At 48.9% G+C, this 25,491-nt stretch overlaps 1 protein-coding gene across 1 annotated transcript; it reads left to right on the top strand.

Annotated features, from left to right (window-relative positions):
• The first annotated feature begins 1,115 nt into the window (after positions 1-1,115).
• Positions 1,116-25,199, top strand: LOC114054234 (zinc finger protein 271-like). The gene is made up of 4 exons (XM_027877418.1): positions 1,116-1,361; positions 4,029-4,145; positions 5,998-7,313; positions 23,787-25,199. The coding sequence occupies exons 2-4, from the start codon at positions 4,064-4,066 to the stop codon at positions 25,047-25,049; spliced, it is 2,661 nt and encodes an 886-aa protein (XP_027733219.1). The 5' UTR covers positions 1,116-1,361; positions 4,029-4,063; the 3' UTR covers positions 25,050-25,199.
• Positions 25,200-25,491: the final 292 nt, after the last annotated feature.

Raw genomic sequence — 25,491 nt, 5'->3', positions numbered from 1 at the left:
AGGTTAGGTCTTTAAGCTAAATAAAACTAATCAATGTGAAGTGCTTATGTGGAACTGGGTTGCTGTCATGGACCTCGTAACAATAGAAGGCACACAGCTTTGGGAGGGGGGCCTCAAGTCAATGGCAATAGAAGAAAAAGTGGTGTCCCACGGCCCTCAGGAACCTTGAGTGGACGTGGAGCCCACCTGGCCTTGAGAGCAGGAGCCAGGAGGTCTGAAGCTATGCGTATTTAGTAGTCTATTAAGCTAGTGAAGCTTAAAACCTAAAACGGGACACCCTGAAAATCTGAGAACTTAAACCCTCATTGGAGGAACCTGCTGCAAAGGGTTTTTTTTTGTTTTCCTTCTACTTAACTTCGCTAGTTTTGTTTGTGCAAAAACTTTTGGTTTTTATGAAATTAAAAATGTCCGTTTGATCTTCTGTGATGCTCTGATTCTGTTGACCCTCCTCTCCCCTCCCATATTCTCTTAGTAAATTTTGTTAAATTATTAAGTATTTACTCACTCTCACTGGGAGAAAAAAAAAAAACCAAACCCTAAACTCTTGTAACAAATATGCAGAGTCGAGCAAAACAAATTCCCATATTCCCATGCGTGCCTCGCATCAACATCTTGAGCTCATCATCCCGCTCGCCCAGGAGCCCGCCCCACTCCTCTCCAGGCCAATGGGAAGCTTCCCGGGGAGCACCGAGATGCCAGCCCTCCGAGGCGTCCTAGAGAGGCACCGGAAGCGCCTCCCACCGGCAGGAGGAGCCCGCGGCGCCGGCACGTCTCGATGGTCTTCTTCGTGGGAAGGGGCTTTGTGGGACTCCCGGGGTTTGGGTTCCGGGGAGTCTGGGGCCCTGGGGAGCGGGGAGGGAGAGCGGATTTGGCCCGGCTGGAGCGCAGCGCTAGGCCCTCTGAGGTTTAGCGGCTGGGGTCCGGCGGCGGTGGAGGCGGAGGTCCCGCCCCTTCCGCTTTCTCGACCCCGCCCCTTCCGCTTTCTCGACCCCGCCCCTCCAACTTTCGGGCCGCCCCTGCCCCACGTCTCCTCTTCCCTCACTCCTTGGACACGTAGGCTAGAGTGTGGGCCGGGCCCTTGGCCGGGCGGCGCTGCAGATGGCCGGAGCGAAATGAGGCCGCCCCAGGCCTCACGGGGCTCACCTTCTGGCGCGGGGGCCCGGGGGGGGGGGAAAGGCGCAGTACGTGTGCACGGATAGGTAAGGCTGCCGCCCTCATGGAGGAGGTGGCACTCAAGCTGAACCTTGAGGCTCGCCCAAGAGGTGGAGAATTCCAGGCCTCGGCGACAGCCTGGGCAAAGGCGCCGAGGTCGGAAGTGGAGTGTGTGCAAGGAACAGCTGGTAGGCCAGTTTGGCTGGAATGTAAGTAGAATGGGTGGGGGCAATAATGTGAACTCAGTCTGGAATTGGGAAGGGCTTGAAATGTCAGAGAGGAGTTTATATTTGAAGCTAGAAGCCGCGGGGAACCGCTACTCCCCTGGGCTGGGGCGTGACGTGGTCAGTATTAAGGTGGCGGCTGTGTGGAGGATGGATTGGAGAGGGCAGAGGCTGGACACCGGGGACCATTTGGGAGGCTATTGCAGTGATTGGTTTTATTCTGTTATTAATAACTGTGAACAAGGAGGCAGTGTGCCATAGTGGGTAGAGAGTCGATGCCCCTAGCAACATTTTAGGACCATAAAGTTGCAGAGAAGGTGTCAGTCGGTACGATTCCTCAGCAGGAGCACCTTCCATCAATGAAATCACGGGTCTTAAAAAGAAAAAGAGAGAAGATATGATCATTGGAACATGGCCATTGCTGTGCCATGGGACGGGGCTAATGGTCAGTCCCATTTTTGACCAGAGATGGGGAGAGAGGAATAGGAACAGGTGTCTTGGTGATAGTTTTTCACAGATCAAGACTATACCTAGAGCATTCCTGTGCTCAAGGATCTGTAAATTCATTGGGGTGGGTCTTCTAGCAACTATGTAGATTGTAACTTCTTTCTGCATTAATGTATCCTAGAATCAGAGAGTTATAAGGGACTTAATTGACCATCCAATCCAGGGGTGGGGAACCTGTGGCCTGGAGGCCGCATGTGGCCCTCTAGGTCCTCAGTTTCGGCCTTTGGACTGGGTCCAAGTTTTACAGAACAAATCCCAGGCCACAAGTTCCCCACCCCTGAATCCAAGCCATCCCTAAAAGCAATCCCCATTGTAACATTGTTGACAAGACATTTTTTGACCTTTGTGACTTGCTGAAGTCAAAAACTGGATTCCCTTATGACCACCATGGTGGTGAGCCTCTTCAGATTTAGCTCAGCTGGGGCTCGGACAGGAGTCAGAAAACCATCCCTAGGTGAGTACTTGAAACTTCTCCATTTTGAAAGGTTCTGCTGGAGCTTGTCGTCCACTAGCACAGCCTTGAAGAACTCAGGGTCACCTCCGTTCCATGATGAGCCATCAGAGGAGAACTAGGGAGGAGAACGTTCCTAATTTTCTCCTAAATAAATCTGCATTAGAGCTGTCATCTGTGAATTTCCCTGAACCTTTCCTTGGTTATTCATTTAGTAAACTTTTACTAAAAATAATAGTAACTGAGAAGCAATGTGGCAGAGTGGGTAAAAGGCCAGCCTTAAAGTCAGGAAAATCCGGGTTCAAGTCCTACTTCTCACCCATATTAGTTCTTTGTCCTTGGGGCAGGTCAGCTGGCTTCTCAGGGCCTGTTAATCATTGCTGCCTACATCTCTTAAGACTGTAAGTTACAGTTTTCAATCCACATCAATGGAAAGATTTTCCATACCTAAAACAACCAACTCAGAAGTTTGGACCGAAAAAATAATAGCTGTTCACCTTTCTCTAGTGGGTCTTGAAAGTTTACAAAGCCCTTCTTCGCTACAACCTTCTGAGTCAGGTACTGCAAATATTGTGTTTGGCCTCAGGGGTCGGGATCAGGAGGGGGAGGTGCTGGTATGGGGGCCACCTCAGGCCAGGTGATCAGTGAAGGGAGTATGAAGGAGTCAAATTGCTCTGCTCCAGCAGCCAGGCCAGGAAATGGGATGGAGGAATCGTGATGGAATGGCATTTCTCTCCTTCCCAGGCAGGCAGACCAGGCCAGAAGACAGGTGGAGGAGGGATTAGATGTTTATGATGGAATGCCATCTCTCTCCTTCTAGTGGAGAGAACGCAGTAGAATTGTTGATTGAAAAAGTGTCTGTCTCCCTTTTCATTAAGTTCTCTCTAATTCGAGTATTCTGGGGCATGGTGGAAAAAAATATATGAGGAAAAAAAGGGGGCTCTATCCCTGCTGCAGCTGGGGTTTGGCCTTCTACCAGCTGGCGCTTCCACTGGGATGCATGCATGGGTCATGTTACAGAGACATATATAACTTGTGATTGAAACTTTGCCACCCAGGATAGTACTGATACTTTATCCAGGCCTGGACTCTGCCCATCTCTACACAGCCACCTGTTGGCTAGAGGTCGACCCAGGGAATTGCAGATCTGTCTGTCGTACCCTTAAAAACCCTCAGACATCTGATGCCTACTAAAATTGGCCCTGGGAGGAGAGAACATGGCAGCTACAAGTGAAAGTAGTCAGTTCAGGCCCATGAAGTGTACAGATAGATAAAGATCAGAGTGACAGCATTGATTAGCAGGCAAAATCTGCATGTTCCTTTTGGTAGATCTTGTTTCGAAACTGACACTGGCTCCCGCTGCAGTGGGCATTGAGACCAGTGGGGAGTAGAATAGAGAAGGCTTCTTTGAGAGCCCAGACCTTGAGTTGGCTTCTGAAAATGAACAAGAATTGGCTGGGCAGAAAGAACCGGGGTGGAGGGGGGCACTCGAGGACTAGAATGGGCAGAGGAATGGCATAGGACTCAGTATGACCTTTGAGCATCCCCTTCATGTCACCTGAATATTGGATCTCTGGACAGTTGCCATATTTGTCCCTGACCTTCCCAGGGGGTGTCCCTGAGTTCTGGAGCAAGTCTGCCCAAAACAGTGCTCAACCCAGATTTCCTTGTGCTGTTTATTGTCTCCTGAACAGGATTTCCAGTTCCTGAGCCAGACACCATCTTCCAGATGGAGGGCGAGGGAAAGCTGCAGATTGTGGAGCCAGAGGAGGTTGATAATAGAGACTTCCAGAAGGGAAGCCCCTGCCCAGGTGAGGGAGGGCAGCTGTGTGCAGTGGTGGCCTAGATGGGGGTGGGTAGAGATGTTGTGATTGGACAGTTTTGTTAATGGATGCAGCTCCTCAGTGACCCTCTGGTCTGCCTCACTAGGGGAAGCATATGAGGAAAAAAAGCTGCTTTTCCCTTTTTCCTTCTAGTCTCTTCTGTAATTCTGAACTTTATAAACCTAGCCCTTGTGTGTTCTGCTTCTTCTCATCATCCTTGCCTAACAGCTCCCTGCCTGCCACTCTTCACCTCCTCCATTCTTATCTCAGCTTTATTTCTGCTGTTTCTGTACTTTTGTATGCCTCTCACGATGAGTTCTTTTATGTCTCGTGCCCTTCTTGCTCTTTCTTTGTGCCAGCCACTGCTGATGACTGCCCTCCTTATCCACCTCTCCAGGCTCGGGCCTCTTCTTTTCATTTTTAATTCCATGGCTGCCACCACCAAGAGCTTGGTGGGGGAGGGCCTTCTTTGAAGCAGTGCTCTTGGTAACATTCGTTTAGGTACCTCCTGGGTGCAAGCACTGTCCTGGGGGCTGGGGGTACTAGGGTGAGAAATAGAGATCCTATTTCAAGGAGTTGGCAGTCTAATAGGGGATTATGATACATCCACAGTTTAGCAAGATACAAAGTTGAGTGTGATAAAATCAAAGGAGAGATCCCTTTCAGCAGATTAGAGGCAGTGGCTCCTGAATAGTGCCTCCGTGAAGGGTTTCAGCGTTAGATGAGCCTGGAAAGGTAGATCAGAGCCAGCTTGAAGGGCCTCCAGTGCTGGGCTAAAGACTTTCTGCTTTATGGGGATTACTGGGAATTGACACGATGAGACCTCTTCATTGGGAAGATTTAATTTGGCAACTGCCTGTAGGGTAATTGGAGAGGGGAAAGAGATTGGAGTCTTGGAAACCAGCTAGAGTCTTAGACTTAGACCATAGTCTAAGTGATGGCTGCAGGCTTTGATTTAGGATGATGACAGTGGGAATGAAGAGAAGAGGAAAGACGAGAAAAATTTGAATTTTTGACTCTGGCCCCTACCCCTTCTACTGTGAGCCCTTCATCATTTAGAAGAAATCAACAGCTGCCTTGAGCATATATAGAAAGTTATTTTAATACAGGTCTGAGAATTTGTCAGGAGGACAGGTAGAGATACCGAGGCTATTACAGAATCTAGCTAAGACCAGCTTGAGAGAGAAATCTGACTTTTAGATACTGTATTAGTTCTGAGTGCCAGTCCCCAAGGCCAGCCCTGCTTTTCCATTACTCTCAAAGGACTTTTTGCACATGCTGGGCCTTCATAGAGAGCTAACCAACCCCAATTTCTTCAGCTGTTCCTTGTATAGAATGATTTGTTGTCAGCCAACATCAAGGTTGCCCTCCCACAAACACTCTCTCCTGTATGTCAAATGACCCATTTTACATGTGGTGTCTAGAAACGAACACAGTGTTCCAGATGTGGCCTGTCCAGCCTAGTGGGGCCCGTCCCCTTGTGTCAGGTACCCATTGCTCAGGACATAACAGGAAAGTCTTTTTTAGTGTTCTTAACATTCATTATGGACTTTAGCCCTCTTGATGCTGTTGTTCGATTTCTAGGAGAACTTGGATAAGAGAGGCAGTGATTTAGGGGATAAAACCAAGAGTGCATGATAGAATGGGAAAGGAAGGCCCAGTGCCATTGCTGGTGTAGCAGTGAACCAGAGCTGGCTGCTGTGAGTGATATCCTGTGTCCTTCCCACCTTGTACTCTGATTGGGCCTTCATTAAATTTCTGTGATACTGCTCCTGAACTTTCTAATCAGTGGCTCCCTTTCACACAGTGTAGATTTGTGTTTTTCTGTTTATCATTTCAGATTCTAAGAATGAAACTGAAAACAGAGGGTCTGTTTCAACACACGAAGCTTCCAAAGTAGAATCACAAGGGATATTATTGGTAGGTTTACAAGGGGCCATTTCCCAGGACTCCAAAATTGGAGAAACTTTTGGATTGGGGGGCAGGTTAGAGGTACAACAGGAAAAGCCAGAAGAGAAAAGACTGGAAGGCTCACATAACCAAGACGGAGAGGTTGGTAATGGGACCACGTGCATGAGCGTGCCCCCAGTAGAAAATGAATGTGGTAAAAGCTCAAATCCTGTTCCACATCAGACAGATCCTCCAGAAGAGAAAGCCCAGAGATGTGATTTGCATGAGCATGGCTGCAGGCTGAGTTCAGAATACACAAGTAAATCCAAACCCCACAGTGGAGACAAGCCTCATAAATGTAATCAGTGTGGCAAAGCCTTCAGGAGGAGCTCCAACCTTATTCAGCATCAGAAAATTCATAGTGGAGAGAAGCCCTATAAGTGTAATGAATGTGGCAAAGCCTTCAGCCGCAGCACAACTCTCATTCACCATCAGACGATTCACAGCGGAGAGAAACCTTATGAATGTAATGAATGTGGCAAAGCCTTTATGGCGAGTTCCGCACTTATTCGCCATCAGACGATTCACAGTGGAGAGAGACCCTACGAATGTAATGAGTGTGGCAAAGCCTTCAGCCGGAATTCCATCCTTATTGAACATAAGAGGATTCATAGCGGAGAGAAACCTTACGAATGTAACGAATGTGGAAAAGCATGCCGAGGGAGTTCAAAACTCATTGAACACCAGAGAATTCACACTGGAGTGAAACCCTATGAATGTAATGAGTGTGGGAAGACTTTCAGTCAGAACTCACACCTTACTCAGCATCAAAGAATCCATACTGGAGTGAAGCCCTACCAGTGCAGCGAGTGTGGCAAAGCCTTCAGGCAAATAGCCACTTTTATTAACCATCAGAGAATCCACAGTGGTGAGAAGCCCTACGAATGCAATGTGTGTGGGAAAGTCTTCAGGGTGAGGTCCGATCTCATTCGGCACCAGAGAATTCATAGTGGGGAGAGACGCTATGAATGTAACGAGTGTGAGAAAACCTTCAGTCAGAGCTCTTGCCTTATTCAACACAGGAGGACTCATAGTGGGGAGAAACTTTATGAATGTAATGAGTGTGGGAAAAATTTTAGTCGGAGCTCAAACCTCATTCAACATCAGAGAATTCACAGTGGAGAGAAACCCTATGAATGTAGCGAATGTGGCAAAGCCTTCAGCAGGAGCTCAAACCTCATTCAGCATCAGATGATGCATACCAGAGTATAAGGAATATGGGAGAGACTTGTCTAGGATGGAGAGAAAGATGAGTGATCTTGGCAAGTCACCAGACCTTCGTGGACCTCGCTTCGGTTCTCTGTAAGAAAAGGGGTTTGGCCTGGGACCTTGATGAGATCTCTCTCTTCTCTGCAGCCTGTCCTCTGAACAGTGAATATTCACATTGTGGCCTCCTGCATTCTGGCCCACAGCTGGCTCAGTGACTTGACAGCCAGGGTAGCATAGCGGGAAGAGTGCTGAACCTGGAGTTAGACAGCTTAGCATCAAGTCTCAGCACCTCCTTTGAGCCTGTTTTCTCCATTGAGATGGGGAGAATAACACTTGTTACCTACCTCACAGGGTTGTTGTGAGGAAAGCCCTTTGGAATCCATAGTGATGAGGACCACTGGTGCTCCTGCTGAGCACTGTGGCCCCATGGGAATAAGCTAATACAAGAAAGTGATGAATGGGGGGAAACCCTCTGTGGCCACTGCCAAAGATACTCTATTACTGGACAAAAGGGAAGGTGAAATCCCAATATGAGAGGCAATGTGGCCTGGTGGAAAGAGCCCTAGATATGTCTGCCAGCCTGGGGTACCTGGAAACCCAGGCTTTCACACTCACCTTTGTGACCATGGGCAAATCCCCTCCCCTCCCTGAGCCTCAGTTTCCTTTTCTAGAAGATGGAGGCATTAGTCCTCGAGCCAATTACCTCCTGTGGGTTATTGTGAGGAAAGTGCTTTGTGAGCCTTCAGCTGCTAGAGAAGAGAACTTCCTGTATTGATCATTAGGAGGGCTGGGATTCAAACCCTTGACTCCAAATCCAGGGCGCTTTCCACTGGCCCATGCTGCTGGAAAGCTTTCAATGCCAGTTGTGGTTGGCAAATATGGAACCACAGAAGCTCCTTTTACAAGGGGTAGAGGGAGGGGCTGTCCCATGGTCGGACCTGCACTTTACAAAGATCACTTGGCAGCTGAGTGGAGGATGGACTGGAGTGGGGAGAGACTGGAGGCAGGCAGACCCCCCCCTCCCCCATTTCGGTTATTGCCATTGTCCTGGTGTGAGGGGGGTGAGGGCCTGCACCAGGGATGCCCATGGTAATAGAAAGAGGTGGCCAGTTGTGAGAACTACTGTATAAGCAGATTCAGTAGGACTTGGGAACTGATTGAGTATGGGGGTGGGGGGGTGAGGGAGAGGATGCCAGGTTGTGATCTAGGGTGAATAAAAGGAGATCTGGTATCCAAGACAGAATTTGTAGAGAAATCAGGAAATGGAGAAGGGGGAGCAGGGAGATGGTGCTCCATTTTGGACATGTCAAGTTTGAGGGACGCCCATTGCTTTCTAATAGAACTAGAATAGTGTGTTAATAGTCAATAAACATTTATTAAGCACCTACTATGTGCCAGGCACTGTGCTAAGTGCTGAGGCTACAAATAAGAAAAAGAGTCTTTGCCCTTAAGGAGCTTACAGTAGAAGGGGGACGACAGTCTACAAGAGGAAGCTGCAGCCACCACAGGGTACCTGGCATGATGGGTACCAGGGGATGAGATGTTCATGGGAGTCAAAACCAGGCAGAGCAGCTGATGAAAAATGTCTTTGGACCGGAAAGGGCACTGGACTATGAGGCAGAAAACTTGAAACTGATTGTGTTACTGTGGGAGCCTCAGTTTCTCATCTATAAAACAGGGACAGTAATATTGTCCTCAAGGAACTCCCATTTTCCCAGGTGATCTCCTAGAGGAAGCAGTGAGGAGGTGGGGCAGATGGGGGAGACTCTCCCAGAGGCCTCTTACGGAAAGTGAGACTGAGCTAAGTCTTGAAGGAAGTCATAGAATAGGGAAAGCAGAAGTGAGGAGGGAGAGTGTTCCAGGCGTGGGCTGCAGCCACTGAAAAGGAACAGTTGGGAGATGGAGTGTTTGTGAGGAACAGCTAGACTGGCCAGTGTGTGGAAGGTAGTCCGACACAAGGAGGCCCGAAAGGCAGAAAGTGGCCTGGTTGTGAAGGGCTTTCATGTCAAACAAGATTTTGTATTTGATCCTGAAGGTAATAGGAGACACTGGCGTTTATTGAGTAGGGGTGTGACATGGTCAGACCTGTACTTTGGCAAAATCATGTTGGCAATAGCTACATGAAGGATGGTTTGAAATGGGGAGGGACTTGAGGCAGGGCCATCCCTCCTAGTGGAGGGAGCAGATGACCTCAGTTTTTTCAGTGAAGTATGAGATGAGGTCCTCAGTTGAGAGGGTTTGGAAGAGCTGCGGTAGTGAGGAGAGCCAGACTGTTCAGTGAGGGGTCAAAGGATTTCCTTGCTGGTGGAGATTATAGGGGGGGTGGGGCAGAGAGAAGATACACCCAAAGTTAACTGTGACCCCACAGCATCACCAAAGTACGGCAAAGGGCACAACAGCCATATGGTAGAGACGGTGCAAGTCTTTTTTACCTCCGTTTACCTGACGCTCATCCCCAAACCTCTGAGCTACAAGGGACCTTAGGGTCAAGTGCAATCTAAACTTGAGCCGAACTCTCTTCTCCAGCCCCCCCCCCCCCCCCCCCCCCCCCCCCCGGGAGGAACTGGAGTGGGGTACAGAGAAGCTGCTCACACACTGTTGCCTTGGGCCTCCATTACCTCACGTAGACTAGATGACCTTTCGGGTCCCCTCGGCCTTGAAGTCTGAGCCTCCGAGCGCCCACCCCACTTGTGGGCACCTCGGCTTTCTCTTTTCAGTGTCAGCAGAGCTGGCAATTGCTCCAAGGTCTTGAATCCAAATCTCCTGAAGGGCACTGAGACATGTCCCTGGAGGGATAGGAGCCATTTGCCTTCTGGGGGAGATAGCATCTCCAAATGGCTCCACACAGGGGCGTGCCCATCTTTGTGGCCCTCCTTGGATCTGCAAGTAATAGGCCTGTGATTCTAGAGCTGAAGAAAGCCTAGGGATCATCTAGGCTGACCCCCTTATTTTAGAGGCAGAAACTTGGATCTCGCACAGAAATAGCACTTGTCCAAAGTCACACAGTGAATGTGGAGATTTAGAACCAGGTAACAGCTGGAGACCACGTGGCTTAGCCAGAGTCACGATTCACACTTGGGCCTGCCAGCTCCAAGTGTAGCCTGCGCTCCAGTGTTTATAGTGACTCCAGGGGGGAGGGGGAACCCAGCCCTCCCTCCTCCTCCAAGAGTAGCCAGAGGCTATGTGACTTGAGGGGGGGTGGGGAACTGGAATGTATGTGGTGGTGACCGAATAAGCCATGGATTTTTTGAACATGGCCAGTGTTTGTTTTGCTTGACTATGCATATTTGTTACAAAGGGTTTGGTTTTCTTTTTTAATGGGGGAGAGGGATAGAAAACATTTTTGCTAATTGAAAAAAGTTACAAAAATAATACTTGGGGAGTCAGGAGACCCGGGTTTGAATCCTGACTTTAACCTCTTGCCTTTCTTCCCTTCTTGGGAGCTTGGCTTTTGCCTGCCTTTCTTGGATTCTCAGTGACTAACAGTGCTGTGCAAATAGCAAACCTTGAGTAGGTGTCCCTTGGCAGCGGGTAGATGGATATAGCCTTAGACACTTACCAGCTGTGTGACCCTAACCAAGGGTCACTTAACCTCAGCCTTAATTTCCTCATCTGTAAAATGGGGATAAGAGTTGTGAGGGTCAACTGCGATAATATATGTAAAGTGCTTTATATAACGTTAGCTGTTATTATATGATTGTTATTATTGTATTATTATTATTATTATTATTATTGAATGGTCTCTGGATGGACGAGTGGCTTCATCTCTGAGCCTCTGACACTCTCACAAATGGGGATAATACCTGTAGTACCTACCTCAGGTTTGTTATGAGACTCCAATGAGAAAGCGTCCCATTAAGCACCTTGATGCCTTAAAATAGCATATAAATGTAAGCTATTCTTATTTTAATAAATGTTATTGATGCTATTTGAGTTTTGACCCCTCTCTGTTTCCGGAACCAGCGGGGGAGGGGGCGGGTCGACCAGAGGCCAGATCTGGCGTCGTAAGCAGTGTTCGGGGCCTGGGGTCCACTGTCTTCCCCCACCCCCACCCCCACCCCACCCCCCCAGCCGGGGAGGAAGGCGGGGGCGGGGGCGAGCGCGAGCGCGCCCGGACACCATCGAGACGCCCGGTCCTCCGCGCGTCCTAGAGCGGCTGCGGAAGCTCCCCCGTCAGGGGCCGGAGGCGGCTCGCTCCGCCGGCCGGAGCCATCGCGTCCTCTCCGGGGGCTCGGCTCGGGTGAGTGGCTGCCCGGGGGGTGGTGCCACAGGGATCGGGGGTCGTGCGGGGCTGGGTTTCGGGCGCCCGGATCGCTTGACCGCTTGGACCCCTCTCCCGGGTCCCGGGTCGCGGGGCGGCTGCCTCCGCATCGGCCCAGCCCCTCCCTTCCCCCCCGTGTATGCTGGTGCGCATGCGTGCGCGCAGGCGCAGGCGCCGGGAGCTGCGGCCCTCGGAATTCAGCTGGGAGAACTGCTATTGGGGGGGTGGGGATCGGAATCCGGGAAGAAACGCAGAGTAGCCCGAGTCGGGTCGGGGGTTTAGGGGAAGGCACCCACCCTCGCATCCTCCCTGCGCCCCGCCTCTTTGCAACATCTTCAATACATGCCCACCCCTCTCTGACACCATCCAGGCCCTCCTCATGTCGCATCTGGACTATTGCAATAACTGCTGGGGGGGAGGGGCGGGGGGGGGCGCTGCCTGCCTCAAGGCTCCCTCCCCGGTCCAGTCCACCCTTCAGCCAGTAAAGGGATCTTTCCGAAATGCAGGTCCAGCTGTGTCCCCCTCCCCCATGAACTCCAGTGACTCTCTTGCCACCAGGTTTACGTGCAAAGTGCTCAGTTTGGCATTCAAAGGTCTTCATCACCTGCTCCCTCCTACCTTTCCAGTCTTCTTATACCTTCCACGTACCTTGGATCTTCCAGCCAAACTGGCCACCTCCCATCACCCTGCTGCCCCCACCAGACCCCCCCGCAAATGCTATCTTCCTTCCTGACGTCCACCTCCTACATTGAGGCTTTTTCTGATGGCTCTTCTCCCACCCCAGTCCAGAATAACTTTGTATACATTTTCTATCTCTTTATGTAGGAATCAAATGTAAGTGCTTTGCAGTTAGGAACTCTTTGGGCCTTTGTATTCTTTGAATCCTGCAGAGTGACTCTAGCATAATACTTGGCATGTTTATAAATGCTTGTTGATTGATTTCTGAAGCCTCGCTGTGCCTCAGTTTACCAAAAAGGAAACAAGCTCAGAGTTTCGTGGCAAGCCAAGGCCAGAGGAAAGATCTGAATCCAGATCCCCCATATCAGCTTAGGGTAGTGGAAAGAGTGTAGGACTGGAAGTGCTAGGACCTGGGTATAAATTGGACAAGGCTCTTAACATTACCCTTTGGGCCTCAGTTGCTTGTAAAATGAAGGAGTTGGACTAAATCTATGAATGTTGGAAGGAAATGGGAACTTGGAGAATGCTGTCCAGGCAAGTCCAGCCCCCTTCCCTTTATAGAGGAAGAAACCTCGTCCCTCAGCTCTCAGGCCTGGTGAATGGTAGAGCTGGGAGGAACCCCAACCACCACATAGTGCCATTCCGCTCGTTTCAGAGAGAAGGTTAGGCAGAGCATCACCTCAAGCTGAGAACTCGCACTGGGTGTTGGGGAGCGAGCGGCAGAGGCTTCACACTTAGGAGATCTGGGGAACCAGAAGGAGTTCAGAGATCTCCACATGAGGAAACCAGCTCCAAGAGGAGAAGGGACTTCAGAATCCCACGTAGTTGGCACTGCTTGAATCCATGGAGGCCAGCCCCCCCTTATTTTACTATGAGAAAACTGAAGTTTGAGAAGAAGGGCTTTGTCCAGAGTCACCGAGTGATTCCATCCAAAGCTGTCATTGCACAGAGGAGGAAACAGGTCCAGAGAAATGAGTCACCCAGGACACTGATCCAATAGTGCTCTCATTAGAACTGCAAAACAGGCTCAGTGAGGGAAAGAACATGCTCGAGATTACATGGAATGTTTGTCCATCCCCTCCTTTTACAAATGGAAAAACTGAGGCCATGGCCTTTACAAATCACAGTCCACCTTATTTGTTTTTCTGTTATCTTTAGGAACAAGATTTATTAAGATGATACACCTTTTTAACCTTACAGCTAAGTGGCACAGTGCACAGTGCCAGGTCTGGTGTCAGGAAGACCTGAGTTCAAATCCAGCCTCAGTCACTTACTAGCTTTGTGACCCTCTGCAAGTCACTTAACTCTTTGCCTCAGTTCCCTCATCTGTAAAATCAGCTGAAGAAGGAAATGGCAAACCTCTCCAGGATCTTTGCCAAGAAAAGCCCAAACCAGGTCACGAAGAGTGAGACGTGACCGAAAAACTGAAGAAAAGCCTTACAGAACCCACCTTCACAGTCAGGTACTGAATTTTTTTTCAGTGCCCCCCTCGATGTCCCTTCTGTTTTCCTTTATTTGCCCCTCTAATTGTGTGTTTATTTCCAAGTCCTGTCATTTCACCCGTGATCGCAAACCTTCCGTAACCTAGCTGATGACTTCACATGTTGCTGGGAACCAGAGAACTTATCACCCAAACTTGGCTGGGCTGCTCTTCCAGCGACAGACAGTCAGGTTTGGGCCTGACGTTGGGGTGAAGTCGTCATGGTCCCTGACCGTGGCCTTTGAGATTTGGGGATCACGACCTCACAACTGTGAGCCTACGCGATACAGACGGGACCAAGGGAAGACCCTCCAAGTGCACTGTGGGGACAGCGAAGGCTTTCTGCACATGGCAGGACTTAAAGGAGACGAGGCTGCTTGCAGGGGAACTGCTCCAACATTGGGAGACGTTACTTCTCATTAAGCCCGGACTGGGGAAGGGATTTTTCCAAAGCTACACAGCAAGCGGATGCCAGAGTCAGAAGCAGGCCTTGTGCCCCCCGGCCCAGGGTGCCTTCCCTTTAGGCTTTGCTGTGGCTGCTTCTTTTTCCTTTTGCAGTGGACTTGTTTCTACACCCTGTTCATTGCAGGTTATCACTTGGGTAGGCTTAGCATGGAGAGATGGTATGTGAGATAGAGGAATTTGGGGAATGGCTCCAAATCCCTACTCTTTCTATAAGACAAATAAGTTCTCTTCAAGAGCTTAGGACACTCAGGGACAATGCTGTGGGTTCTAATCCCAGCTTTTCCATTAACTTACTGTGTGATCTTTGGGAAGTCCCTTTCCTCCATTTGGTCTCAGTTGCCCCTTCCAGTGACTCCAGTAGACAAGAAATCGCTTGAGGGCCTATCTGTAAATGCCTGAGGCTCTCAGGCTAGACCAGAAGAAAGGGCACTGGGCCTGGGGGGTGGGCAGCCAGAAAACCCGGGTTCTGGTCCATGGCCTGCCATCTGACTCAGCTTCTTTCTCTGTAAGGTGAAAGGGTCAGAGCAAGTCACTGAGCCTCTACTATGTGCAAAAATCCGCATGTGATGGTGGGGATACAGTGATGACAAAAAGTCTAGCCCCTGCCTGCAGAGAGTTTCCATTCTGCTGAGGGCTACAGTGTGCACAGATAAGCGTGATAGCAGACAGAATGTGATGGGTACAAAGGATACATCCCAACAGAGCTCGCTTCTAGATGATATCCAAGATTGCTTTTTCTGTCCAAAAGCCTAGGGAGTGCCTGAGAAGGGTCAGCCATTGTTGTTTTGTGTTGGCACACACCTGTAGTCCCTGCTGCAGCTGGGTGGCTTGAGCTCTGGAGCTCCAAACTGCAGGAGGGCTGCTGGCTACCGCCGATTGGATGATCTCAGTAAGGCCATCTCGCTAAACCTGGCCCCTGTATATGATGAGGTGGGGGTGGGCGGGAGGAGCCAGGTTACCTAAGGAAGGGTCAGGTTAAATGCTCAGGAATGGAGCAGGCTACAGCTCCCGTGCCAGTCAGCAATGGCCACTGCACTTCAGGCCCGGGCAACATGCGAAGAGTCAACCTCCAAAGAAGTAATTAACATAGGAGGAAGGCACTTCACCCTGTGGGCTGCGTGGACCTCAGAACAGTGTCACCCAACTGGGACACTCAACGCCCCTTGCTTGTTGGTGATTGCCCAGGAGCTAATGTGTACATGTTATTGCAGGGCTCCTGGGTGGGGCTCCACAGGGACTCGCTGATCTTACAGCTCCTTCCTCCTCCCTTAGCGCCACTTCTTTCCCATGTTCCTATCCTTGCCTCTAAGAAGAAAACAGGAGAAGTGGGGATGGCAGCGGTAATCCTGATATCCAGACTTCAGGTGAGCTAGCCACGATAGGCTAGTTCTTTCTGAGATCCCTTGTGTGTAAGGCTACTTTCTGTCCCTCAGAAGCATTTTCAGGCTTACTACCCCACCCTCTCACAGTGCCTTTGGATAGTTCTGATTTCGCCCGTCATTCTGCATCTCCTACAGTGGGATTATCATTGGAGCAACAGGAACCTGTTGTTTTAGGAATTAGTGTTATTCAAGGATGGACCCATGTATCTCATACCTTACTCAGAGTCCACTACATTCTCCCCCAAGGAATATGGACCCATCCACAGGTGCCATTGAGTGAGAGACCCTCCAGGAAGGGGCAGAGGGAGAGGGGACCTGCAGGAGTGATTGGCACTTCCTTGCTGAGGGTTCAGTTAGCTATAAGCTAAGAATAGAGATCAGCTTTCTTCCCAGGGCATGTCTCTGGGATGAGACCAAGAACCTAGCAAGACTTATCAAACCTGATGTCTGCTACCTACATCTGGTGATTCCTGTGGGCACAAAAGATGCCGCCATAAGGAATTTAGAGAACATTGCTGACGATTATGAAATCTAGGGCAAGAAACTAAAGACTTCAGGGACGCAGGTGATGTTTTGTTTTGTTTTTAAATCACTACTGCTGGTTGAAGGTAAGGTGTTCAGAAGTGTTAGGCAGATTTGGGAAGTGAACAGTTGGTTGAAAAGAGGGGGTCAGAGAACAGAATGTGCATTTTTAGGCCACAGCTGAAAATATAGGAATGATGAGCTATTGGCTAATGCGCAGAATGAACTGGCAAATGGACTTGGTTTTTGTCCTTTGTTCTTGAAAAGGACCAATGGCGTCCATTGGATTTAAGTGAGGGATCCCTGTACAAAGTCATCAGCCTCACTGTCTCTTCCAGAGTCATCGAAGTCCAGCGGCAAGACATAAGTCAAGAGGACTAAGACAACAGAAAAGAGTTGGGAGGAAGAGGAGGATGAAAGAGGGGGTAGGAAGAACCGGCATGTCTGATTGCTGACCCATAGGCAAATGATCTTTGCAAGATCTCGGAGAACAGGAGAGGTTCCTTCTCCTGGAAAATGGCAAATCTGTTATATTTCCAAAGGGAAGAAAATTGGGTCTTCACACTATAGCCCAATTATCTTGATGTTGATTCCTGGAAAAATTCTAAATTCTAAAACATATGAAAGGGATTATAAGTGATCATCTCAATAAGGAATTGGCAAATACAAAGAACCAATGTGACTTGAGGTTTTTTTTTCCACTGTTACACGAGAAATATTTACTGCAAAAGGTATAATCACAAGTGTAGAAACTTACCCCCCCCAACCCAGAGAAGGAGGCATGATCCTCCTCCCTCTTTGCACCACTTTGGTCTCTGGGGAGGGGAGGTTAGGCTCATAGATGAGCACAGTCTCAGTTCCAAATCCCTAACCCCCTTCAGACTTCTTTGGGCTCCCCTGAAAGGTTGGCCAGCTACAACATCCCACCTGGAATCCTGGCTCCAAGGTCACCATAGCTTGAACTCCTGGGTCTGGTGGGGATCATCACCTGCAAGGAAACCAAACCAGACACCCCAGGCCAATTTCTCAGAGCTGGGGTAAAATGGGGAGGGAAGGAAGGTATTTTTCCCTCCTGGTTCAGTTCATGGCACCCTGTGAGTGAACCGTGATCTTCACCCTCCGGGCACACAGCAGGAAAGAATACCACTAGCATGTATTCAGGAATAGATCATAGTAGCCCAGCCTCATCTTTTCACAAGGTTACTGGACTGATAGATCAGGAGAATTCCGTAGAGATGTTTTGCTTTGATTTTAGCGAAGCACTTGGCAAAGGCCCTCATGTTATTTCTGTAGACAAAATGGAGAAATGTGGACAAGCGTATAGTATAGTCAGGCTCAGCGTTCTCTTGGAAGAAATTCTCTAGTGAGAACATATGCAAGGTGCTATGCTGTTTAACATTTTTATCAGTGACTTGAATTAAACATAGTCCACATGTATGTCAGATTTGTGTATGATATAAAACTAAGAGAAATAACAAATACTGTGGATGAAAGAGGCTCAATCCAAGAAGGTTTTGGGCTGACCAATAAGATGAATTTTTTTTGGTTTGAACCTGTGGTTATATTGGTGTAGAGAACTCCTGGTGAAAAGAAAATGTCTTCTCCAGTGCAGGTTGCCGCCTTCTGTGCAGTGGAGCCTTAGAGCACTGGGAGGTGGTGATTTGTTCCCACAGCCAGGAGGTATCCAAGGCTGGACTTGGACCTCAGTCATCCTGACTTGGAGGCCAGCCCACTATCTTCTAAGCCTCTCTGAGAAGAAATTCAGTAGGGATAAATGTAGATTCTTACACAGGGCTTCAGAAAAATTGCCTTAACTAGTACCAGATGTGTGTGTGTCTAACAAGTAGTTCATCTGAAAAACATCTGGGAGTTTTAGCCAACACAACGTGAGAATAACTGAAGAAATCCTGGGCTGCCTCAAGAGGCATATTGTGCAGGACTGGGGATGAGAGGAAGCACCTTGATAAGCTTGAGAGCACCCAGAGGACCACAGTTGAGTTGGGGAAATGTTTCCAAATCATGACATATGGGGACTGGTTAAGAAACCTGGGTAGAGAGTTGGGGGCGGGGAGACATCATAGTTGTCTTCAAATATGTGAAGGAGGGCTTGTTCTCCTTTGCCCAGAGGCTGGAACCAGGAGAAGCAATGGAGGTGGGGGGTAGGGGGAAGATGCTTCAAAGCAGATGTGCGGAAAAACTGCCCAACAGTTAAAGCTCGCCAGAAATGAAGGGACGGCCTCCCCTCCTTGGAGATCTCCAGAAAAATCTTCTGTGACCAGTTGTTGTAGAGGGAAATTTTGTTCAGCTTTGTTCATGGGCGGGACTAAGTGAATGCCTGAAGTGCCTTCCAAATTGGAGATTCTAATTCTATGAGAATTATGGAGATGTGGTCTCATTGGAGGACATTTATCAAGCACCTACGTGTCAGGCACTGTGCTTAGCACTGGGGATACAAAGAAAGGCAAGAGACCAGTCCCTGCCCTCAATGAGCTCAAATCTAATGGGGGAGACAAGAAGCAAACAACTAGGTACAAACAAGATAAAGACAGGATAAACTGGAGGTAATCTTAGAGGGATTGGAGCACCTAGGTGGCCCTGCAGTGGATAGAGCATTGTGGAATCAGGAAGACGCATCTTCTTGAGTTCAAATCTGGCCTCAGACATTTACAAGCCAAGTGACCCTGGGCAAGTCATTTCACCCTGTTTGCCTCAGTTTCCTCATCTGTAAAATGATCTGGAGAGGGAAATGGCAAACCACCCCAGTATCTCTGCCAAGAAAACCCCAAAAGGGGTCACAGAGAGTCAAACACAACTGAAAAACGACTGACCGACAACAATCTTCGAGGGAAATCACCAGCATTAACAGGGGATTAGGAAAGGTTTCTTGCAGAAGATGGGATTTTGAGCTAGGCCTTATAGAAAGCCAAGGAAGCCAGGAGACAAAGATGAGGAAGGAGCACATTCCAGGCATAGGGAATAGCCAGAAAAAATGTCGTTAGAAAATGGAGGGTCTTGTTTGAGGAGCAACCGGGAGGCCAGTGTCACTGAATTGAAAAGGATGTGTGCAGGACTAAGGTAGAAGAAGACTGGAAAGGTAGGAGGGGGCAGAGCATGAACAGCTTGAAAAGCCAATAAGAAGGCTTGATATTTGATTTTGGAGGTACTAGGGAGCCATTGCAGTTTATTGGGCGGGGGAAGGTAACATAGACCTGCACTTTGGGAAGATCACTTTGCTGACTGACTGGAGGTGAACTGGACTGGGGAGAGCCTGGAGGGAAGGAGGCAGCCCTCCCAGCGGCTATTGCAGTAGTCCAGGTGTGAGGTGATGAGGGCTTGTACTAGGGTGGGGGCAGAGTCAGAGGAGAGAAGGGGCAGTGTTTGAGAGATGCTGCGGAAGTGAAGTCAACAGGCCTTGGCAACAGCTTGGAATTGAGGGCAGGGAGGGCTGGGATGTAGTGAGGAGTCCAGAATGCCTCCTAGCTTTGGAGCTTGAGGGATGGGATGGTGGTGCCCTCTATAGTAATAGGGATATTAGGAAAAGGGAAGGGCTTGGGGGAAAAGATAATGACTTCCATTTTGGACAAGTTGATGTGGAAAGTTAATAAATACAAATATGCACAAAGTAGTTAAACACAGAGGTCTTTGAGAGGAAGGGCACTGGTATAGGGGGAGGGGGCTTTGTGAGCTGCCTCTGAAGCGAAGAGAGGGGCTCTGTGAAGTGTAGATAAGGAGGGAGTGCGTTCCAGGCATCTGGAACAGCCAGTGCAAAGGCATGGAGATGGGAGATGTAGGGTCAGTTGTGTGTTTGGGACAGAGAGGAGGCCAGTTTGGCTGGCTCTCAAGGAGGGTGAATGAGTACTTTTGAAGGAGGCTAGAAGGAGAGGTTGGGGCTGTGTTGTGCAGGGCTGAAAAAATTAAACAGAGGTGTTTTTATTTTATCCTAGAAGCAATGGGAGCCCTGGGAGGCAACTGGATGGGGTGTCACATGGTCAGCACAGCTATTAAAGAAAATCACTCTGGCAGCAGCCATGTATGGGATGGATTAGAGTAGGGAGAGACTAGAGGCAGGGAGGCCACTCAGGAGGCTGCTGCATTAATGGAGGTCAAAGGCAGTGAGGGCCTGAACTGGGCGGGGGGAGCAGGGAGGAGTGAACAGAAGGGGTCAGATGTGGGAGACCTTGGAATTTTTCTTCTGTGTGAGTACACCCTCCACTGATGCAGGTCTCAACCCTTCTACAACTTGGTAGAAGGTCCCAAGAGGGGCTGTGGCCCAAGAACTCGCCATTCACTCAGTCAGCGAGCATTTGTTAAGTCCTGCTGTGTGCCAGACACTGTTCCTGGTGCTGGGGGTATGAAGGCAAATTAAAACAATCCCTGCCCTCAAGGAGCATACTTTGTAATGGAGGAGACAACCTATGCATACACCAGTATACCCAGCACCATACAAGGTGACCGAGGGTGGGGTAAGGCACTAGAAGCTGGGGGTCAGGGATAGCCTCCTGAAGAAAGAAGGTAGGAACTTAGCTGAGCCCTGAAAGAAGCCAAGAGAGCTTGGAGGCTGAGGTGAGCAGGAATGGCATGCCAGGTGGGGGGGACAGCCAGTGCAAAGGCATGGGGAGGGGAAATGGAGTCATGTGTGAGGAACCATCAGGAGGCCATATATGGGCCTTAGCTGAGCAGAACAAAGGAGCATGTGGGTCAGTGTCCCTAGGAATGGTGGGAGCAGTCAGTCTCACCCTGTCTAGACAGTTCTGCAACCAAAGTAAGGCGCTGTAGGGCAAATGTAGCCCCATACCCTACTTGGTAGGTCTCATTTTGGCCCAAAGATCCAGTGCTGGAGGGATCCCCTCTGGGGCCCACTTTGTCATGTTCTCTTAGTATAGCTAGGATCCGACTCTGATGACAGCCTGTTTATCCTTCCCTTCAGGAGCCCAGAGCCACAGCCACACCATGATGCAGCGCTGGGGGACGTTCATGGCAGAATACGCAATGAGCCCTCCAAAAAGCTAAGTATTGTTCTTACTAACACTCTTCTGTCCCACTGCCTTTTTAGCAAAATTCCCAGGTTCCAAATGGCACCTGACACCCTATTTTGGTGTGAGAAGAAATGTTCTGAATCTGTGCCCTCTGGGAGAAAGAGAACAAGGAAGTCCTGAAAGACCCCTGCTGAGGTGAGTGTGGAAAAAAGCACCAGGAGGCCCAGAAGGCAGTGATAGCCCAGCTGTGTGGCGGGAAAAGGAGTGAATGAATCCAAGCATTTATTAAGCATTTCTTGTGTATCAGGCACTGTGCTCAATGCTGAGAATACAAATACAAGCAAGGCAGCCTCTGCCCTCACAGAGCTTCCATTCCAATGGGAGAAGACAAACACAGACAGGAAGCTAGAGGTGAAGAGGAGGGGGTGGGGCAAGGGGCCACGCACCCGGTGACGTGCTTGGGGAAGGCCTTTACCTTTTGTGGTGTGGTGTCTTGTTTTGGGCAAAGATGGCGGAAGAGGTTACCAGACAGAGCCCAGTGCCCCAGAAGGAAGAGAAGAAGGAGAAGAAAGAGAGCCTGAGTGCAGGGGGCATGGTTTGGCCGTGGCCCTTGAGTAGCCTACCTGGTTCTGCATGAGACAAGGTGAAAGGTCCCCATCAGAGCTCGTGCTTTATTCAGTAGGCATCAGGGAACTGTTGCTTGTGCCAGTGACAATGACCACGGAGGGGCAGAGGAAGAGAACTAAGGGACATGGGGTCCTGTGGCAAAGGGCAGCCCCAAGAGCCCCCTTCAAGGACCCCTAGCACTCACTAGTTGCGTAGACCAGGGATGCAATGATGGAAATGCCCATCTAGCACGTGAGGACGGGGGGATGGGGGGAAGATCATGAGTTCAGTTTTGGACAGGATGAGTTTCATATCTTCAGGACAACCGGTTTGAGATGTCCGTCAGGCAGTTGGAGATGAGAGACCAGAGGACAGCAGAGAGGCTGATGCCACACTGCTCCCAGCAATCACACTGCCGCTGCCCACCCCAACTGTCCTGTCGGTCTTCTCTGTGTCTTAGCACACATTGTTTGTTCCGTCTCCAGGGCCTACAAGAGGCCATTCCTAATTCTCCCAGTTCTTGGTGCACTGCTCTTCCCCACAACTCCTCTGTGCTAACACGGCGACCATTTGGGGACCCTCATGTGGGCTAACAGAATAAAATCACAGAATCCCAGAGCGACAAGGGACCTTAGAAGTTAGTGTAATTTGCTACAACATCCTTGGCTGTCACTTAGCCTTCCGTGGTAGAAATCTGCACCTCTGTAATTTCGGTACATTGCTTCCAGTGTTTTGCCTGGGGCCATTCAGAAGCTGTCTTCCATGTAACAGCTCTTCAGAAGTGTGAACTAACAAGATGAGGACCCCACCTCCATTTCCATCCTGGCTGCTTTCCGGGATATCATAATATCATAGATTGAAAACTGAAAGAGATCTTAGAAAAGCCATCTCGTCCAGTCCTCTTATTTTATAGGTGAGGAAACTGAGGCCTACAGGGACTTTTCATTATATCAGTTAGCCTCCCAGTTTGTCAATGCCCTTCCCAAAATGTGGTACCTTGGATGCAGGTACATATAAGGTGTTTTATTATAGAGAGCTGTGCTATGTTGTCTTAGCCTCTGATAGGGCTTTAAGCTCCAGGGGGGCAAGGTCTGTATCTTATCTAAACTTTGTGTCTTTCCTAGCACACACAGTGGTCTGCACACAGTAGGTGCTTAACAAGTACTTCTTGAATGAATGACTTGGTAATTGGAGGAAATCCCTTTCCGTTTAGTCCCCAAGAAGGCAGTGAAGCCAGTTTCACCTCCCAAATCTTGCCTAACTTCTTTATTTCTCTGTCATAATAATAAGAATAGTAATAGCTAACATTTATATAGCACTTAATATATGCCTAGCACTGTGCCAAGCACTTTGCAAATCTGATCTCGTTTGATCAATAACTCTGGGAGGGAGGTACTATTCTTGTTATCCTTATTTTACAGGTAAGGATAATGAAGCAAAGAGGGTGAAGTGACCTGCCCAGGGTCTCACAGCTAGCACCTGTCTGAGGTCACATTTGAACTTGGTTCTTCCTGACTGCAGGCCCCCTAGTCATCATCACAGATCTTTCATTTTCTCTTTCTTTCTAGTTTTTCATCCTTCCCTCTACTCATGCTATGGGGACCAAAGGAAAGGGCCATTCTGTCCAGGGCTTTGGGGGCTGGGAGGACCCAGAAGGGACAAGAGGCAAGAACTTGGGGATGGAGAGTCTCTCAGGGTGATTCTGAGGTCATTTGGGTTTCATTTTGCATTTCAGGTGACACAGCTGAGGCAGAGAACAAGGAGTTTGCTGCCAAGCAGAAGATGTGCACGGGATTTGACACCCAGACAACTATGTTCCCCGTTCCCCGGGCCCGTGACTCAGGAGAGGCCTCTGCATGTGAGGGCAGCTTAGAGAGCCCGAAGGAAGGCCCAGCAGGCACAAACATGGAAGAGAGAGGGGGCAGTCAGGTGATCACTAGTCAGAGAGCCTTGGAGGGCAGCAGTGACCCAGGCTTAAAAACTGAGCTGACATTTCAGAGAGATGCTGTGGAAGAGAAAACTCACACTTATGATCCATGTGACCCGAGCTTTAAACAAAAGTCAGAACTTAGAAAAAATCAGAGACTCCCAAGTGTGAAGAAATCCTATGAATGTAAAGAGTGTGGGAAAGCCTTCCGAGGGAGATCCAGCCTCATCGACCATCTTAGAATTCACAGTGGAGAGAAACCCTATGTATGTCTTGAATGTGGGAAAGCCTTCATGCAAAACTCAAGCTTTATTAACCATCGGAGAATTCACACTGGAGAGAGACCCTATAAGTGTACTGAATGTGGCAAAGCCTTCAGGCAGAGATCCAGCTTTATTAATCATAAGAGAATTCATAGTGGAGAGAAGCCCTACGAATGTAGTGAATGTGGGAAGACATTCAGGGGAAGCTCAGACCTTATTAAGCATCGTAGGATTCATAGTGGAGAGAAGCCCTACGAATGTAGTGAATGTGGCAAAGCCTTCCGTGGTAGCTCAGCCCTTCTGGAACATCAGAGAATTCACAGAGGAGAAAAACCCTACAAATGTCATGAATGTGGCAAAGATTTTAGGTGGAGTTCATACCTTATTCAGCATCAGAGAATTCACAGTGGGGAGAAACCTTACAAGTGCTTTGAATGTGGAAAAGACTTTAGGGGCAGATCTCACCTAATTCGACACCAGAGAATTCACACGGGAGAAAAACCCTATGGATGTAATGAATGTGAGAAAGCCTTCAGGGCTAGTTCAGATCTAATCCAACATCAGAGAATACACAGTGGAGAGAAACCTTATGAGTGCCATGAATGTGGAAAAGCATTCAGATTGATTTCAACATTTATCAACCATCAGAGAATACACAGTGGAGAAAAGCCCTATGAGTGTATCAAATGTGGGAAAGCTTTCAGAAGGAATGCATACCTTATTCGGCATCAGAGGATTCATACTGAAGGAAAACCTTACGGTTGTCATGAATGTGGAAGAGCTTTCAGAGGGAGCTCAGCTCTGATTGAGCATGAAAGAATTCACAGAGGAGAGAAACCCCACGAATGTCCTGAATGTGGGAAAGCCTTCAGGGCCAGCTCAGTCCTGATTGACCATCAGAGAATTCACAGTGGGGAGAAACCTTATGGATGTCATGAATGTGGGAAGGCATTTAGGTGGAGTTCAGATCTTATTCAACATCAGAGAATCCATAGTGGGGAGAAACCTTATAAATGTAATGAATGTGAGAAAGCCTTCAGGAGAAGTTCTGACCTCATTAAGCACCAGAGAATTCATAGTGGAGAAAAACCTTTTGAATGTAATGCCTGTGGAAAAGCTTTTAGTGGGAGTTCAAACCTTATTAGACATCAAAGAATTCATATTAGAGAATAATCCCATAAACTTAATGAATAGAGATAAGGATTGAATTTTTAATTTCAGTGGTATAGGGAAGTCCCAGGTGAGTAAACTCCCTCTACTGAAACACAATAGCACCTTCTCTGCAATTTACTAAATCTTAAGAGAGTTGCCTAAATCACTGAGAGATTAATTGATTTACCCAAGGTCACAGCCACGATGTTCGAGATGGACTTAAACCCAGGTCTTCCAGCTCTAGTCTATACACATATACATTGTGAGTTATTCCATCAGATATGTGGCTTTTTTACATTTGGGGTCAGGAAGACAAAGTGAAATCCTGACTTACTAGCTCTGTGGCCCTGGGCAAGGCATTTCACTCCTGTCAGCCTCAGTTTCCTCATCTGCAAAATGAGGGTGTTAGATTTGGTGACCTCTAGACCTAGGATCCGATGGGATTAGAGTCCGTTCATTAAAC

This window comes from Vombatus ursinus, unplaced genomic scaffold, assembly GCF_900497805.2.
Source record: "Vombatus ursinus unplaced genomic scaffold, bare-nosed wombat genome assembly UNPS02004268.1, whole genome shotgun sequence".
Lineage (NCBI taxonomy): Eukaryota > Metazoa > Chordata > Mammalia > Diprotodontia > Vombatidae > Vombatus > Vombatus ursinus.
The sequence above is the reverse complement of the archived record's forward strand: the minus strand, read 5'-3'. Positions and strand labels throughout refer to the sequence as shown.